The 16,556-nt window shown below is 39.6% G+C and overlaps 2 protein-coding genes across 14 annotated transcripts; one reads left to right on the top strand and one right to left on the bottom strand.

The window, feature by feature from the left end:
* Positions 1 to 682: 682 nt before the first annotated feature.
* LOC103986662 (uncharacterized) lies at positions 683 to 2,884 on the top strand. Its single transcript, XM_009404726.2, has one exon. The coding sequence runs from the start codon at positions 911 to 913 to the stop codon at positions 2,666 to 2,668; it is 1,758 nt and encodes a 585-aa protein (XP_009403001.2). The 5' UTR covers positions 683 to 910; the 3' UTR covers positions 2,669 to 2,884.
* A 3,382-nt stretch (positions 2,885 to 6,266) lies between these two features.
* On the bottom strand, positions 6,267 to 16,497 carry LOC135583503 (putative pentatricopeptide repeat-containing protein At1g64310). 13 transcript variants are annotated; one of them, XM_065111315.1, is made up of 13 exons: positions 16,280 to 16,492; positions 16,166 to 16,210; positions 15,969 to 16,067; positions 12,479 to 12,589; positions 11,552 to 11,750; positions 11,404 to 11,460; positions 9,897 to 10,180; positions 9,744 to 9,821; positions 9,522 to 9,595; positions 9,364 to 9,428; positions 6,908 to 6,984; positions 6,751 to 6,819; positions 6,267 to 6,614 (listed from the first exon to the last, which is right to left on the bottom strand). In XM_065111315.1, the coding sequence occupies exons 1-7, from the start codon at positions 16,355 to 16,357 to the stop codon at positions 10,155 to 10,157; spliced, it is 615 nt and encodes a 204-aa protein (XP_064967387.1). In that variant the 5' UTR covers positions 16,358 to 16,492; the 3' UTR covers positions 6,267 to 6,614; positions 6,751 to 6,819; positions 6,908 to 6,984; positions 9,364 to 9,428; positions 9,522 to 9,595; positions 9,744 to 9,821; positions 9,897 to 10,154. The 13 variants fall into 13 exon arrangements, with proteins under 13 accessions (XP_064967387.1, XP_064967381.1, XP_064967378.1 ...); XM_065111309.1 differs by having other exon boundaries at positions 9,897 to 10,185; positions 15,969 to 16,055; positions 16,280 to 16,491; XM_065111306.1 differs by having other exon boundaries at positions 9,897 to 10,185; positions 16,280 to 16,488.
* Positions 16,498 to 16,556: the final 59 nt, after the last annotated feature.

Below are 16,556 nucleotides of genomic sequence, written 5' to 3'. Positions count from 1 at the left end.
ATTAATCAGTTGTAAGCTACATTGTGAGCAACCTTTTTATCTATGAAAAGTCCTAATCATTTTCTCAATTTTGTGAAGGACACGAGTAGACATTCAAGAAATACACAGTGTGTATATGAAAAACTAGGAAAACAAAATTAATAATGTGACAGAGAAAAAAAAAAGATTTCAGACCATTAATCCTTTCGTTAGTTAGGTTTATTAATAAAAAAATAGAAAAAAATTCATCAATATACATCAAATAAGAGATTCTAAATCTAGGTTTAAAATAGAAATGAACAGCTAAGAAATCATAATATACACACATGAGATAAAGATCAAGCCTGATTCTTTGATCTTTCTTTAAAGATCAAGAAAGATTCTTTGTTAATCATAAAATAAAAAAAATTAGAGAGGAAATAAAATAAAAACTTAGGTGTAGTTTGACATTTGGTGTGTTGAGATATATAGTTTTATGAACATTATTTTAGATGGAGATTTGATCCCACAGTAAATCAGTTTAATTGAAATTAAGGCGTGCAGTCAAAGTATTCAACCGTCGTTCTCAAGCATGCTGACTCATCGCTGTGAAGATCTGCTGTACCGTCGCGAGCGCGATTCAGCCTTTTCGGTGACAACCGAACCACCAACTGGCCAAACACTGACAATTGATGCGGGCCCATTCTGTGTTGGTCGGACGAAACCTTAACCCTGTCTGGCCGCCGACAGGACAGACTGGCTTTGTTCTTCTAACACACGGATTAGCCATCGATCCACCGCCACCCTAAGCGCTCTATTTGCCGGAAAAGTTGCTGCGACTTCACCATCACAGTCACTTTTGAGATCTCCTCTCCACCAAACGCCACCGACCGGCTTCAAATCCTCCTCCTTCCCCAATCCCAATTCCACCAACCCCTCGCTCGAGACGGCCATGAAGGATTCAGGGAGCGACGCTTCGGCGGCGGCGGCGGAGCGGGAGCTGCCGCTGAGCCAGAAGGCGGTCAAGGTGCTCGGGAATGTGTGCTTCTCCGCATTCGTGCTCTCCGTGCTCGTATTCACCGTCATCGCCGTCACGTACCAGCCCCCCGACCCCTGGCTCGACTCCCCCAAGGCCATCATCTCCAAGTCCCTCGCCGCCACTCTGCCAAACGCCACCTTCCGCACCGACGACTCCGTCCTCCCCACCGGTGAAGACCTGGTCCCCGTTCCGCCCCGAAATGACACCGCCGCTGATGCCGCCAACGACACAATCCCCGCCGATCCCACCAACGACACAATCCCCGCCGATCCCGTCAACAATGCCACCGCCGCCGACGGCGCCTCTGTGCTCCTTCCCTCGCTGCCGCCTCCGGCGTCGGACTGCGACGCCGACGCCCCGATCAACTGCTCCGACCCCCGCGCCCTCGTCGCCATCCGGCGCTTCAACGCCCGGGTATTCCGCCGCTCCATCGTCTTCCTCAGCTACGAGAAGCCCGTCCCTGGATCCGCCTCTGGCGAGTGCGATGCGGCCTGGCGCTTCCGAAACCGACGCGAAAAGTCCTGGCGCCGCTACAGAGACTACCGCCGCTTCCGCCTCGTGCCCGCCGACAACTGCACCTACGAGGTCGTATCCGCCGGCAAGTTCCGCTCTGGCGCAAACGCCGCCCCGAAGCCCTTGCCGTCTCGCCGGTCCTCTTCCCCCTCCTCTCCCGCCCAGATCCTTGATGCCGAGATCAATGACACCATCCCGACGCTCGGATCTGACTCCGATTTCCGGAAAGGGAAGTACCTCTACTACACCCGTGGCGGCGACTACTGCAAGGGGATGAATCAGTACTTGTGGAGCTTCCTCTGTGCCCTCGGCGAAGCCCAGTTCTTGAATCGGACGTTAGTGATGGATCTCAACATTTGCCTGGCCTCCACATACAATCCTAGTGGCCGGGATGAGGAGGGCAAGGATTTCCGATTCTACTTTGATTTCGAGCACCTCAAAGAGTCGGCGTCATTGGTGGAGGAGAGCGAGTTCTTGAGAGACTGGCGACGGTGGGAGCGCTCCTCTGGCCGGAAGACCGGTGGCAAGATCACTGTCCATAAGGTGCCAACATACAAGGTCACACCTATGCAGCTCAAGAAGGACAAGAGCACCATCATCTGGAGGCAGTTCGATGGGCCGGAGCCCGAGAATTACTGGTACCGCGTGTGTGAGGGACGAGCAGCTAAGTACATTCAGCGGCCGTGGCAAGCCATATGGAAATCCAAGCATCTGATGAACATCGTTTCACAGATTGCTGGGAGGATGGACTGGGACTACGATGCTGTCCATGTGGTCCGGGGAGAGAAGGCCAGAAACAAGGAGCTGTGGCCCAATCTAGATGCAGACACCATGCCTGAGGCTCTAGTGCAGAAGCTTATGAAGGTGATACGACAATGGAGGAATTTGTATATCGCTACAAATGAGCCATTCTATAACTATTTCGATAAGTTGAGGTCTCATTATAAGGTGCATTTGCTTGATGATTATAAGGAGATGTGGGGGAACACAAGTCAGTGGTATAATGAGACAATGGTTCTAAATAATGGGCGTCCCGTGGTGTTTGATGGGTACATGAGGGTGGCAGTGGACACAGAGGTGCTGTATAGGGCAAAGAATCGAGTGGAGACGTTCAATAACCTGACGAGGGACTGTAAAGATGGTATCAACATGTGCTAGCATTGGCATGAAAAAAAGGATCGGAGGCTGAAAAGCTGTGGATACTCTTCATGTTTGTGTGAGTCCTGGACAAGTACTTGTTGAAGAATTCCTCTTCTGTCCGTTTCAATTTGGAGTTCAAACATTGAACATTTTCGATCTGTATCATGTTCTATTATTTGCTTCTTTCCTGCTCTTTTGTGGTAATATATCTCTTTGTTGGTAACAGATTTATCATCTATTGGCCCCATACTATTCCATGACATGTTGAAACATTCATGTTTACCTACACTCTATTTTGTTTGATCTACTAATAACCTTGCAATGAAGCTTTTATTCTTGTTTCTTAGTTGAGTCCCTTTAGGGCAAAAACTACAAGTGATATGAAATTTGTTCCCGGACAATTAGATTGAAATTTATGCAAAACATGTTTGTCTCTCATGCAATTTAGCTCACCATATACAAGAAAGCTGATATTGGACGTGTTAAGATCATGTCTTTTTACTTCATCCAGATAGACTTTGAAGCGAATTAGATGAGGTTCTAGATAGTCATGGATGAAGTTAGGTTGCATGGTTGGGATGTCAGGTTGGGCATGGTCACATGAGTCAGCATGCCTGACCTTGCTGATGATATCTACAGTTTGACCTACAGTTTTACATGTGGATGACATACTTAAGGCATATTTCATTCCTAGTACATTGTAAAAGTGTTCTTGGCACCGGTCTTCTTGGATAGTCAGTTCCATGTGTATATTCTGAAGTAAAAAGTGGGTAATTTGGCGTAAACAAGTGAAGTTTAAATGCTACCAGAGACAAAATGTAAAGTATCTATAGGTGAAGTTTGACACCTTAAAGGCCAGGTATCAAGCTACCTCAGATAAAAACTAGGATTTAGGTGGAACCAAAATTACACTACCTAATAAAGGATTCCTTTTATTTGGGTGGAACAAGAATCCATGGGTTTCAATGAAATGAATCCCCAAGGAAGTGTTGTGTCTGAGTAATGTGTTACCGAATCATTCCTTTTATTCTAGTTGGTGCAGAAATCCCTGGTTGACCTAAATAATACATGCTAGAATCAGTTCTACATTAGTTTGCTCAGATCCTCCTCCAAAACTATATCTACCAAAAATTAAACGGTTCTATTGACTCTCCATGTTAATCTAGATGATATGAATATGTGGTTATTATCTCCTAAAAGTCAATGGTATAGCCCTTACCGGGGATAATCTTGCAAAAAAGGTGCACCAAATTAGTTTCTGCTAGCGGAAGCTTGAGATGAATGATCTTTGCTACTCTTGGGAATTGAATTCGTTCACTTGGCAGGAAAATCATGCTAATAAATCAAATGCTTTTTCTTGACCAATAAAAGAAATCGATGGTTGTAGACAATCAAGATTTGTGATACTCAGGCAAGACATATGATGCATGGAGAGTGTCGATGTCTTAACTAATCGAGAAATGTAAAAAATGAATAGGATGGTTAAGGATGTGAAACAGTTGCTACGCCTGACATTGGTTAGATTGAATACTTTCTGCTCTTCATTCTTTGGCCTGAGTAACAGGATTTTCCAATGCCTTCAAAGGATCTTCTCATTAATGTATTGAATTTGCTCGCCGGAACATCTTGATGGTTTTCAGGTGCTGGATTGATGCAGGATACGTATTCATGTAGCCTAGTAAAGAAGGGACTTGTCTCGCGGTATTCTTCTCTTAGGTGATAATTTGACAGCTGAATATATTATCCTGCTTCTTGGAATCACCAATGTTACCATGGTAATTTATTTTTTTGTCCTAGTTGACAATAACAATACTGTAGGACATCATGGACGTTTAAAGACTTCAATTTCACGATATCTTTTCATGGTTTTCAATGCCAATCTGTTTGGCATGATCCATATCTTTGCTCCAGCTTGAATCGGTGCTTACTGACTCAGGATTTTACTTGTGTGTATTTCTTAGCTTGTGGGTGTTCTTTGTTATGATTTGTTATTTTTGTGCTTTCGGTTTATATAAAACCTAGCCTTTGATTTTTTTTTCGCCTATTTAGGCATGTCCTTTTTTTTGTTTTTCCTTGTGTTTTCAGAGGTCACTTTTGAATTCAAGAAATATGATATCTGGGCAGTATGCAGCATTACCTCTTTTACTCACTTCTGTTCTTCTGTAAATATTGTTGTCAGCATTTTTCTTCTCTTATTTATGAATGTTTTCCTTGCACATGTTTGCTATTTAGATTTGTGATTTTGATGCTTGAGCATCTGCCCATCGTACAGTAGCTTCTTTCTGTCCAGGAAAATGGATTGTTTGAAGTTTTTGATGCTAGTGCTTTTAATAGAAAATAGATTGATATCTAAATGAGGGTTTTGGTATTTGTTTATACTGGATTTCCCATTCGAATTATGCAGGGATCTACCCACAGTTGAGATGAAAATGTGATAATATCATAAGTCAGATTCGATATGATAATTGATTTATTCATAGTTCATCTTATCGGTCTGTATCGATGTACTGATCAATATACGATATGTTGAAACATATTGTACCAGCATATTCTCCTTGTCAGATCGATACATATCGCTCATATCGGATGATATATCACGGTACGAAGAACTATCAGCTTATGAATCATACGATCATGATGTAGAAACTTGTAGGCAGATGAAGATCCACCTGGTTCACTAATGGTTATTCCAAATTGTTTCAAGGAGCACGAAGGACGTACGACGTGAGGAGAAGGCAGTCGATGATGTTGGCTTGGCTTCCAACTCAAGGCTGTGAACGGTAGAGGCACGGAAGCAGCACTCTTCACGGTGCTTCGTTCATGATGGGGGATGACTTGAGACGAGGAAAGAGCGAAGGCAAAACCTTCGACCGCCCACATCTGTCTTCCACCAGCGTTGATGTAGTTGTCGTGTAACAAAAGGGTCGTTCAGCATTTGCATCAGTACCGACACAGATGCATAGCATCGCTACTTTGTATCTGCATCGGTGCAACGCAGTTGTCAAGCAACGTTGCTTTACATTTGCATCATTGCAAATGTAGTTGTCGAGCGGGGTTGCTTTGCATCTGTGTCAGTGTCGACGCAAATGCAGAACATTCCTTACTTTTCACCGTTACTCTCCTCATCCACAATAGCCACTGATGACCTTAGCGATATTGCCGTCCGCCACGACTCATTGGAACATTTAAATTATCTTTTTATCTTTTAGTTTCATATTTTTATTTATAAAACCGATGAGGTTAGAATAAATAGAACTAGATATTTTACTTTTATGATTATAAAGATTTCAATGTAAATTTTTTAAATCTAGAAATCAAGATATAAAAAAATTTAACTTCGGGCATGATATATGAGAATATATACAAGGACATTTATTTTTATACCGACGGCAAGAAGCTAGTGATTGATGTACCATCAAATGTATTAATTAGATAGTGGCTTCAACCATTCAGATCGTGATTTGCGCAATGATATGAAACAATTCTTGATTAGATATTTTTCTAAAGAAATGATTCACGGGCCGTATAAGTTTCTTAGATTGCTAAGTCATGTAAGACAGTAGCAGACGGTCTTCGGTTTATGCTCCAACGAGTTCAATGCCTATGCAATTTCTGTTGGGAGAACAGCACGGATCCAAATATATCGAAGCATTGAAGGAATTACAATAACTGGATCAGTACTAATGTTGACTTTCTGAAACCTGTCTACAGTTGTATACGAGCTATAACAAGAAACACAGATGCCATCTTTATATCCTTTGGTTGCTGTGCATGGAATAATTCCTGACCGCAACCTAAATCATGACATCCAAATTTGCTACACGGGAAACTCAAGAACATAACACCTGAAATTTACAGGAATCAAGAAATTACGCTCTCATTGTGAAAGGCACGACCTTCATCCTTGTGCGTCTGTAACGGAGTTCTCGGTGCCTAAGTGGCGGATCAGAGAAGCCTCTAGACCCTGTGCGAAGAATATAACCTCAGATATATATTTGAGAAATGAACTGATAAATGATTAAAGAGGTACAATATCTGCGATGATGATACTAAAAAGTAAGCTTAAGATTATAAAGTCAACCAAATAACGTATAGCTAACATTTGATTTGTCAACATCATCGACCGCAGGGATCTCTGAGCTCGCTGCTCCTGGAGGAGAACCATATGGCTGCAAGACATATGACAGATAGGTTAGTCTTCACTAACTCAACAAATGGCTGCATCACAACACGTTAACCAAAAGAAAATTCATTTGCCTGGTGTGAGGATGAACCCGCAACATGTTTCTCTGAGGAGTTATTCTGTAGCAGGCATTCCTTGAACGGAGAAAAACCTGGTCCAGGGAAAAGATGGGCGCTTGTAGATAAGCCATGTTGCAAAAAGTTCAGTTCTCTAGAGTCAATTTTAAGTGTCGTCGTGCAGTTACACGTCAATATGGGATAAGTTTGTGACATTGAGGCACCATGATGCAAATTCATGCTAAGCTTCTAAAATAGAGAGGAAACAAAAGTATTCAAAAGGGTATGAGAAACATTTAGTGGCTTGGGCTTATAAATCTGATAATTCCACAAAAATAATTTTCAAAGAGTTTCTTTTTGACCATTACATTTTTTTGCAGATTACTTTTACAACCCAATTTTTAAGTATACATGGATGCAATATGTTTACCTAAGTCTCAATACGAAATAGAGGTAGGTCCTACAACAACTTTTTCTTTTTCAGGCTAAACTAATATCTGAAACTAGTTCACAGCCCAAATAGTTTTGGATCTACTTCACAAATTCAACACCTTCATGGTTCAATTCGAGAAGCTTCTGACAGCTACAATCCATATATATATATTACAGATTAGGAGGAATGTAACCAGAGATGAAGAATATTATAAAGATGATACAAGAAATGGATTGATACAAAGGTTCGCTTTGTATCTGAAACTAGGCAATATGTTTACCTAAGTCTCAATACGAAATAGAGGTAGGTCCTACAACAACGTTTTCTTTTTCAGGCTAAACTAATATCTGAAACTAGTTCGCAGCCCAAAAAGTTTTGGATCTACTTCACAAGTTCAACACCTTCATGGTTCAATTCGAGAAGCTTCCAACAGCTACAATCCATATATATATTACAGATTTGGAGGAATGTAACCAGAGATGAAGAATATTATAAAGATGATACAGGAAATGGATTGATACAAAGGTTCGTTTTCTGAAAGCAGTGAATAGGGATTAAAATTTCAGTCTGCAGCTAAATGGTACACCAGAATGGATTTACATTATTATCCATATGGTTGCTTGTTTACCACTTAGCTATGTAGTAAATCACTAGTCCTCCAACAGAAAGAAGTGCTTGAAATCTTGTTCTAGCAAATATACTTCATAAAACACACTGCCCAATATTTACCTGGATTTTACTAATTATGTTCGAGAAGCAATTCCAATCATGATACCTGTAGGTCATCTTCTAAAGCACAAAGATGTCTGTATGAAGATGATTAAATTTGTAATTTACATTATATACTGTCCAAATAAATTACAGAAAAAATAATGCAAGACTGGATTCATTTATTGGAAAAATGTGTATAGGATAGGACTAGATTTCCAGAAGCCTAACTCCTCTATCTATCCCTTTTATCATCATTCTCGATTGTACATCAAGGGAATGATAACCATAACTGCTTGTTGACTATCTCTGTTCTTGACAAACTATTAACAAAATTTTACTTCAGTGTTGAAAATTGCAACTTGTCAAGAAAAATTGGTAGTCTCAAGAAAGAAGGAAACCATTCTTCAGCTTACTCTAAAGACGGACTGATGGTTACTTTTAAGCAAGGTTCGCAATACCGTACCGTATCATACCGTACCGGTATTTCGATCGGGGCTCGGTACCGGTATGGTACAGTATACCGACAACCTATCTTTCGGTACCGGTACGGTACTGCTACAGTACTTTCGGACCGGTAACAGTCGGTCCGCGTACCGACAACCTGTCGGACCGGTACGTACCGCCCGTACCGGGCGGTATGGCTCGGTACGGCAGACCCTGCTTTTAAGCACCAAGTATGATGAATGGGCACTAAGTACTAATTTGAGAAGTATAAATCATGAGTTGTGATCATGTGTTTGAGATGCCGAATGGATGTTCCTGTCCCTTTACCCGGAACATAGAGCCTATGATCACAGTTCAACATGTCGAGGGTTTGATTCCTCTTAATAACGCTTTGTGCACCTATTGCTTACATTTTGTTTGCCCTCATGGCATTTTCTATATGCCTTGGGTGCCTACCTTCTTGGCTATACGTTTCCTCTTTTATGGGTCAGATTGTGCCAAGGTGGCATAGTAAAATTTAAAAAAAAAGAATGGAGATAGAATATTTTAAATTCTTAATATATGTCATTTTAACTATCAGATGTTTACATTAAAAAAAAGAATTTTAAATCATTTGCAAATGGTTAATAAAAGTTTTAAGGTATTGTACCAATAAACTTCCAGATTTGTGTTATAACTAACAGAGAGTGAGCACTGTAAGCAAATATATTTTATAAAAAGGTGTTTGAGATACAAACACAGGAAAAGACGAGTATTCTGACTTGATAAATCCTAGAAAAATTATGATTCCATTTCTAAGCTTCCTTTATGGCTGATATGCAGAGGAAGGACTAACTATTCATAACCGCTTTGCAATAACAACAAAGTTTTGACAGAAGGGACTAACCTGGATGATATCTACATGTTGAAGAAGGCAATCTTTGTTTATTTTCCTGGATAATATTCTCCAAACTGATACACAGTAGCTAGGATAAACATCTTCCACTTTGACCCAATGATATTGGCTGTTCCATAAGCATTTTGGGAACTAAACAACATTCTAACCTTTCATTTTTGGCTGTGCTAATCATCTCAGACATTTCTTGGCTTCCTATAAATGAGGACAATAATTTATGATCCTGAAATGAGAAGAAGACAACCATTAGCTGAGAAATCTATATCTCAAAAAGAAAGATTCTGTTAACAATATCATAAGATGAGATAAAACTATCTGAAAATATGGAACTCATTAATATAAAAGCCATATATAATATATAAATCTTCAACCTCAGTATTCACATTGAATAAAGTGTCCTGAATCTTCCTTGACATAACTTCCATGTTCCCCAGGTGAAGATACAGTGTCTGACATTAAAAAACTAGATTAACAACAATGAAACACCATCAGAAGGAAAGTACAGTCTCTAGATTTATATCAACCTGCTTCTCTATGGTTAACCTTTGTATAACTTCATCTTTCACCAGCAGAGTTTTCTGGAGGTGGTAACATGAAAGACAAACAGTTGACTACAAGCGATCAGTGAATGTGAAGATGAAAAAAATTAGTAGATACTGCTGAATCATCTGGATATCTCTTCAATTTGTGGCTGAAAATTGTTAGTAAATTTCGCGGCTTCAAGTTTTTCCTCTAATTCATTAATGGTAGCATCCCTCCTTCGAAGTTCAAGCTGGTAATTGCTAAGCTTCTTTTCGAGGTGCAAAATCTTCTCTAGATGGGAAGATATCAAAAGAAGTTATCCAACAATACAAATGTTGGCCAAAGAAAATATGAAAATAATACAAATAATTGATAGAGCTACTAAGCATCATTCATCAAAATCAAAGTTTCTAGTAATGCAATGAAGTTCTGCTATCCCCATTCGAGGGCATTATGTTTTAGTTACAATATAACAACTGGGAAAAACTATATGATAATCAAACTTGAATAAATAATGAAGACAAGTTGGTTTAGTCTTGAACAAAATTCAAACTTGGCTATCACACAAGTTTGTTGAAAAAGGCCCAAAAGCATGTCAAGTACATTAAATACTAACATACTAATGTGAAAGTAGTTAGTTAAATATTTTACTGCAAACAACATTGCGAGGAGAATATCAGTACATTCATGCTGAAATCCAATCCAACTCCAGTACTTACCTTATTATGATCCATGCTTGGATCCTTATAGGATTTGGCTTTGAGATTTCAATGGATCTCATCTGATAAAGCCACTAGCCTTTTAGATCCACTAAAGAGACCCACACCGCAATGACTTTGCACAGTAAAGTTCATGACCTGACAAAATTCTACTTGATATTTAGATGGTTAGACCTTTCAAATTGCAATTTCTAATTGTGCTAGAGCCTATATAACAAATGTACAACTGAAATTGGACTTCTATATAATATTAAAAAATCCAAAAAACTCAAGAATATTATAAACATGACTGAAACTTAGTTGAAACATACCCAAGACTTTAACTAAACTTATCCTATGACAATTTAGGACTGGCATCAAAATCTACAACAAGATACTGCCTCCTGTACAGCCACCACGCATAAACACTCATCACATCAATAGCAAATATACAACGCAATTGGACTAATTTTTTAAAGTGCATAACTTATTTATCAAGGCCTCATGAACCTTGGTTGCCATTAAATAATTTAAGCAGGCCTAGTCATAAGATGGTCTAGAGGCAAAACCAAACATTTCTTCTGCATAAGAAAACAACAAAAGAACTTGCTTCTTAAAATATCAAATGCAGACAATAATTACAGGTATGTGTTCTAGAAGGAAGGAGATAACCTTTAGCTATCCTGTTACATCAACTTTATATTGCAAACAACTTGTATCAATGAACCACCAAAAGTTGTGGTGAAATTAGATATGCTTCTTCTCAAATTTTAAATCATGAACAAGAATAAAGAATAAGGATTGAGCTTACCCACAAAATCTTTTTCGAGGGTTGAAATTTGGTCTACTTTCCTCTTTAATCTAGCAACTGAAAAAAAGTATAAGGGCAGTATTAAACAACCTCAACTGCTTGTTGGAGAAAATAGAATCAATTTTTAAATGTGATTGATGATATGGACAATATGGTTTTATGAGAAACAAGCCTTCTTGTTCCTTTCCATTTACAGTATCTTCAACAGTATTTACAACTTGCTTAATTGCAGCAGCTTCCTTCTCCATTGAATCAAACAACTGAATTTGTGTGTGTATCTTTTCAGTAAGGAGCACAAGCTTTCTGTCCCTTTTTTGAATGCTTTGCTTCAATTGATATGTAGAATCCTGCATTTCAAGTTCATAATCATCAAAATTTACCAGCAATCTTCCAACAGAGGTCTACAACAGGATGATTTTCCAATGGAATATCACTAGTCATGAATGGAACTCCTCAAAGGCAGTCTTTTTAATCCACATAAACCTGGACATACCTCAGTTTATTTAGATTATATAATGAAATATGCAAATACAAGTTGGCAAAGCTTCTTAACAAATCAGCCGTTGAAACATGGATAATGTACAATATGCAAAAACATAATGGACCAGATTATAAGTACTTTATCAGACAAAAAATTTATTTGGGTAAACAGATTATAAGTACTTTATCAAACATAAAAAAATTATTTGGGTCTTAAATCCACCGAGATTTTTTTAGCTCAATTGCCAGCCATCAAAGCAAGGAGAACATAATAAAAAATAAGTCCACAAGTGGGTGAATATCTTATACCTTGCATATGGGATTACACATTTAGAACATAAGGAGCTAAAACACAAGTACAAATATGAAGCATGTACGATGGGCAGAAGATTCTAAAAGTGAAAATAATAATTTGTATTAAACACATCCTTTATGGTTAATTATGTTCATTATTAATTTATCTTCATGTTGTAAGAAATGAACTAATCATGAATTTGATCCCAATTTATACAGTGGCAATCCTGTATTACATAGATTTAAGATTCTCCATGTCCTGATGCCTGATTCTAAGAATAAAAATAGAAAAGAAACCAACCTCATAATGGCTTAGGAAAGCTTCTCTCGACTGAAGCAAGCTGTTGATAGTTTCTTTTAACTCTTTCTCCTTTTTCTTCAGTAAGTCTTTCTCAGTCTCAACATACTTTACCTGTAAAAGGAAGCAAATAAATTATGGAAGCAAAACTTACGAAAGCAGACGAAGATAAGCTTATAGCGTTTCATCACCAGCAAAATCAAAATGGAAAATGTGCAGCATATTAGTGTAAGTAAACTTGGATAGGAAGTCTGAATCTACTAACATACACATTATCCTTTAAGTGTTAAGTCACTATGGAAACCTAAAAGACTGAACCTTTTTCCAACTACTACATAGTCATTTATAGAGCAAAACCTAAGTTCAGGTGTAGTGAGCAGCGCTTCTAAGCAAGCATCTTACAATATCCAGAGATTCAATAACATTGTGCTACACAAATGTTGATTGCTTTATTGTCAAATCACTTTCTTTACTAAAGACTCGTGAACAAAGACCAAAATACTAATCTCATAACAATCAGATCCAACTAAACCAAATAGGCAAGCATTTTTCTGGAACCTTGATGCAAAACAGACTCCATTTGTCTTATTAGTACTAGTCTTGTACACTTTTGCAAGCTACACTTGATGAATCTACTCATGATCACCATCTTCAAACTGCATATGTGCACTTGCTTCTCAAACATGGGGAACACAAAGGCCATTCTATTTCTTTCACTTATAACACAAGCCTGGACTGTTTTTTTTATCATCATGTATGACACACATAACTTAGTCTGCCTTCTACCCTTTGATCTTGCACTTTCATATATTATATGAGACAAAATACTTTTAGCTCCAATAAGCAATGCTGTTACACTTATTAGAGTTGAAAAGTCAACATAGTAACAATTTGGCAATTCATAAAAGCTAAAACTGTCAAATATAATTGAAAGTTGAAACAACAATCCTATATTAATAGATGGGCTACGGCTTTAATCTCTTTTAAACTACTTCCACTGTTGGAAGTCTCATTGGACCACTGGGTTTTCTTCTTGTTTGGAGGTTAACATCTGTTTTCCATCAGTCACTTTTTACTTTTGGCAATCTACCAACTGGTCTCCAAGGATAAAACCAAAAATCTAAAAATGTTTAGGTGGTTAAGTTTCCAAAAGCAAGACCAGCAAAGCAACCAAGATAATTGATGCGACTGATTTTAATTAAAGATCACAAACTACTGAGGGACACCATGGAATACCTTCAGCTAATTGCATTATTTTGACTTATTAGTTTTGGTTAGCCAACTATTCAAGTGTGCCGACACCATGAAAGAACCAAATGAGTTTGTAATCCAAGCTGATTTCTCATATCTGTTCATTCTAATATGACTACTAAATGCATCAAGAAAATCAATGGTTTTCTAAGTCATTGGAGCCAAATTTCTCCAAACTTTAGTTACTACAAGTAGTCTTTCCAAAAATATCAGCATATATGCCAGAGTTTATCTAACACTCACCACATAGAATTTCCTGTAAAAATTTAGAAACAATAGCTGTAACGTCATAGATCATGGTCTCCAATCCAACTGAATGCAGGATTCTTTTGCAAACCTACTACTGCAATCTGATCCCTTAGAGTCTTTACAACTTCCCACTTCTCTTCGGCAGCATATATGTTGGAAAGCATCACTCTGTATGCAGCCTTTCTTGGATCTATCTCAAAGAGCTTTTTAGCAACAATTCTGCCCATCTCCAGATGACCATGAATGTTACAACCCCATAACAATGCCCCCCAAACACCAGAATCTGCTGGCTTTGGCATTGTATGTATAAAATCATAAGCCTCTTTCAATCGACCAACCATTGCAAGAATCTTTACCATGTACACATAGTGTTCCATTTGTACCTCTATACCAAATTCATCTCTCATTCTATTAAAGAGCTCCAATCCTTTATCCAAAAGCCCTGAATGGCAACAAGCACATAGAAGAGCTGAAAATGTGGCAGCATCAGGCTGATAGCCTCTATCAAGCATCCACTTAAAAAGAAAAAAAGCCTGGTCAACAAGTCCATGGGAACCTAGACCTGATATAACTGCATTATAGGCAATTACACCCTTCTCCGGCAGCAATTCAAACAACTGAAATCCCAATTCAGGAAAACCACATTTCGCATACATATCTATGAGACCACATGATACTGCAATGTCTAGATTGATGCTGCTCCTCATGGAATAACAGTGGATCTCTTTGCCTGGTCTGATTGCTGCAATCGAAGAACAAGCAGAGAGAGCACAAGCAATTAAGATCGCATCTGGCCTTTTACCTGAACTAGTCATTTTTCTAAACAGCGTTAGTGCCTCCTTGTATTGTCCTGCCAGTGAAAAACCAGATATAAGAGCTGACCAAGTAACCAGATCTGGCTGGTATATACAACTGAAGATTTGACAAGCCAAGTCCATCAACCTGCATCTGGCATACATGGTAACAAGCGCACTGCTCACATGTGAGCTGCAATCATACCCTCCTTTCAAGCAAAGTCCATGTATCCCTTTGGCAAAATGCAGAATGCTTGGATTCCAGATGCAGGAGATCAATGCAACCATGGAGTACCCATCTGGTTTTGCATTGGTCTCTCTCATTCTTCGAAATAATTGCAACCCCTCCTGCCAAAAACCACCGTACCCGTATCCTGCAATGATTGAATTCCATACCACCAAATCTGGTGTATGCAACTGATCGAACACGGTTCTAGCATTGTTGAGAAAGCCTAGTTTTGAGTAGGTGCTAACCAGGGAGCTGCTGACTATAAGATCAAGGGCAAGACCAGATGACAGCACAATGGCATGGACCATCTCAGCACCACTGCTATCAGAGTTGTCCGCACAGGCACGAAGGACACAGGCAAAGGTGTAGCAATCAGGCTTAGCGCTATGATCATGGCGCATGCTGTTGAAGAGGGTGTAGGCAAGGGGGAAGTGGCGGAGGCGAGCATGGGCTCGTATGATGGAATTCCAGAGGAGGGTGGTTCGGTGGGGACATTGGTCGAACAGGCGACGAGCAGAGAGTAGGTCGTTATGGGAGGCATAGGAGCGGAGGAGGTTGGCGGCCAAGAAGGCGTGGTCTAGGGAGAGGCAGGAGGTAGTGACGAGGAACGCATGGAACTGCTTGGTCTTGGACACGGTTGTCGTCAGAGAAGACCAAGAAAAAGAAGCAGGAAAGAGAAGGGCTGCCAATGATTGCATTAATTGCGATTTAGATGTCATTCCACTACTTTGTCACGTTGTGCCCATCTGTTAATTTCTCTAACTAGCGGAAGCAAATCGATTTCCCCTTTCCAAGTATCTTGTCTTCTTCTTTCCTAAATGCGATTCGCGATCACTGAAACAGACAAAGACATCCGCTATCCACTTCTCATGCAATAAATCGGCATGCCTCTCGAGGTATACAACAATGATCAAGAGAGCAAGAGTTTGAATTCAAATCATGAAAAGCACTTTAAGTGTGGAGAAAGCACCTTGTCTTCGAGCCTGCGCTGCGACTCCTCGTGCGACGCAATCTCTGCTTGCAACTCTTGCAACTTCCTCGTGTACTCCGCTTCGATCTGCTCTCGCCTCTAAAATTCGAACCATCAGGAATCAGACAGCGTGAATCTTGGTGTGAATTCTTCATTCGACAATGAGATGAATCAGGAAAGGGAGAGAGGGGTTAAACCTGGATGGAGAGTTGGAGCTCCTCTCGGGCGCTTCGTTCTCTTCCCTGTGAAGAAGGAAACCAAAGAGAATGACGAGGAGAAAACCACGCCGGGAGAGCGGAGATTCAATTTACTCGGATGTCGCGGGCTTCGGCAATCAGCGCGAGTAGCTGAAGCTTGAACTTGGAGAGGCCGAGCAACTCCATCGCCATCGATGGATTTGGCCTCACAAGCTTCGCATCAGCTACGAATATTGGAATTTATTTTCATTTCTTTATTAAATGATAATACGATAACGGATCAGATCGTTTAAGATATTCGCATCTACTCGATCCGTTTTACCGGCTTCGTTTACTTCTGATTGAGTCGGAGTGGAATCACATAGAACGGTAAAAGCTCAATCGGATTGTA

The sequence above is a fragment of the Musa acuminata genome, chromosome BXJ2-6 (genome assembly GCF_036884655.1).
Source record: "Musa acuminata AAA Group cultivar baxijiao chromosome BXJ2-6, Cavendish_Baxijiao_AAA, whole genome shotgun sequence".
NCBI classification, from domain to species: Eukaryota; Viridiplantae; Streptophyta; class Magnoliopsida; order Zingiberales; family Musaceae; genus Musa; species Musa acuminata.
This window is presented reverse-complemented; position numbering and strand designations above follow the sequence as displayed.

Coding starts and splice junctions, on each gene's coding strand:
- LOC135583503 (XM_065111304.1), bottom strand. CDS start 15,717: ATGACATCTAAATCGCAATTAATGCAATCATTGGCAGCCCTTCTCTTT.
- LOC103986662 (XM_009404726.2), top strand. CDS start 911: ATGAAGGATTCAGGGAGCGACGCTTCGGCGGCGGCGGCGGAGCGGGAG.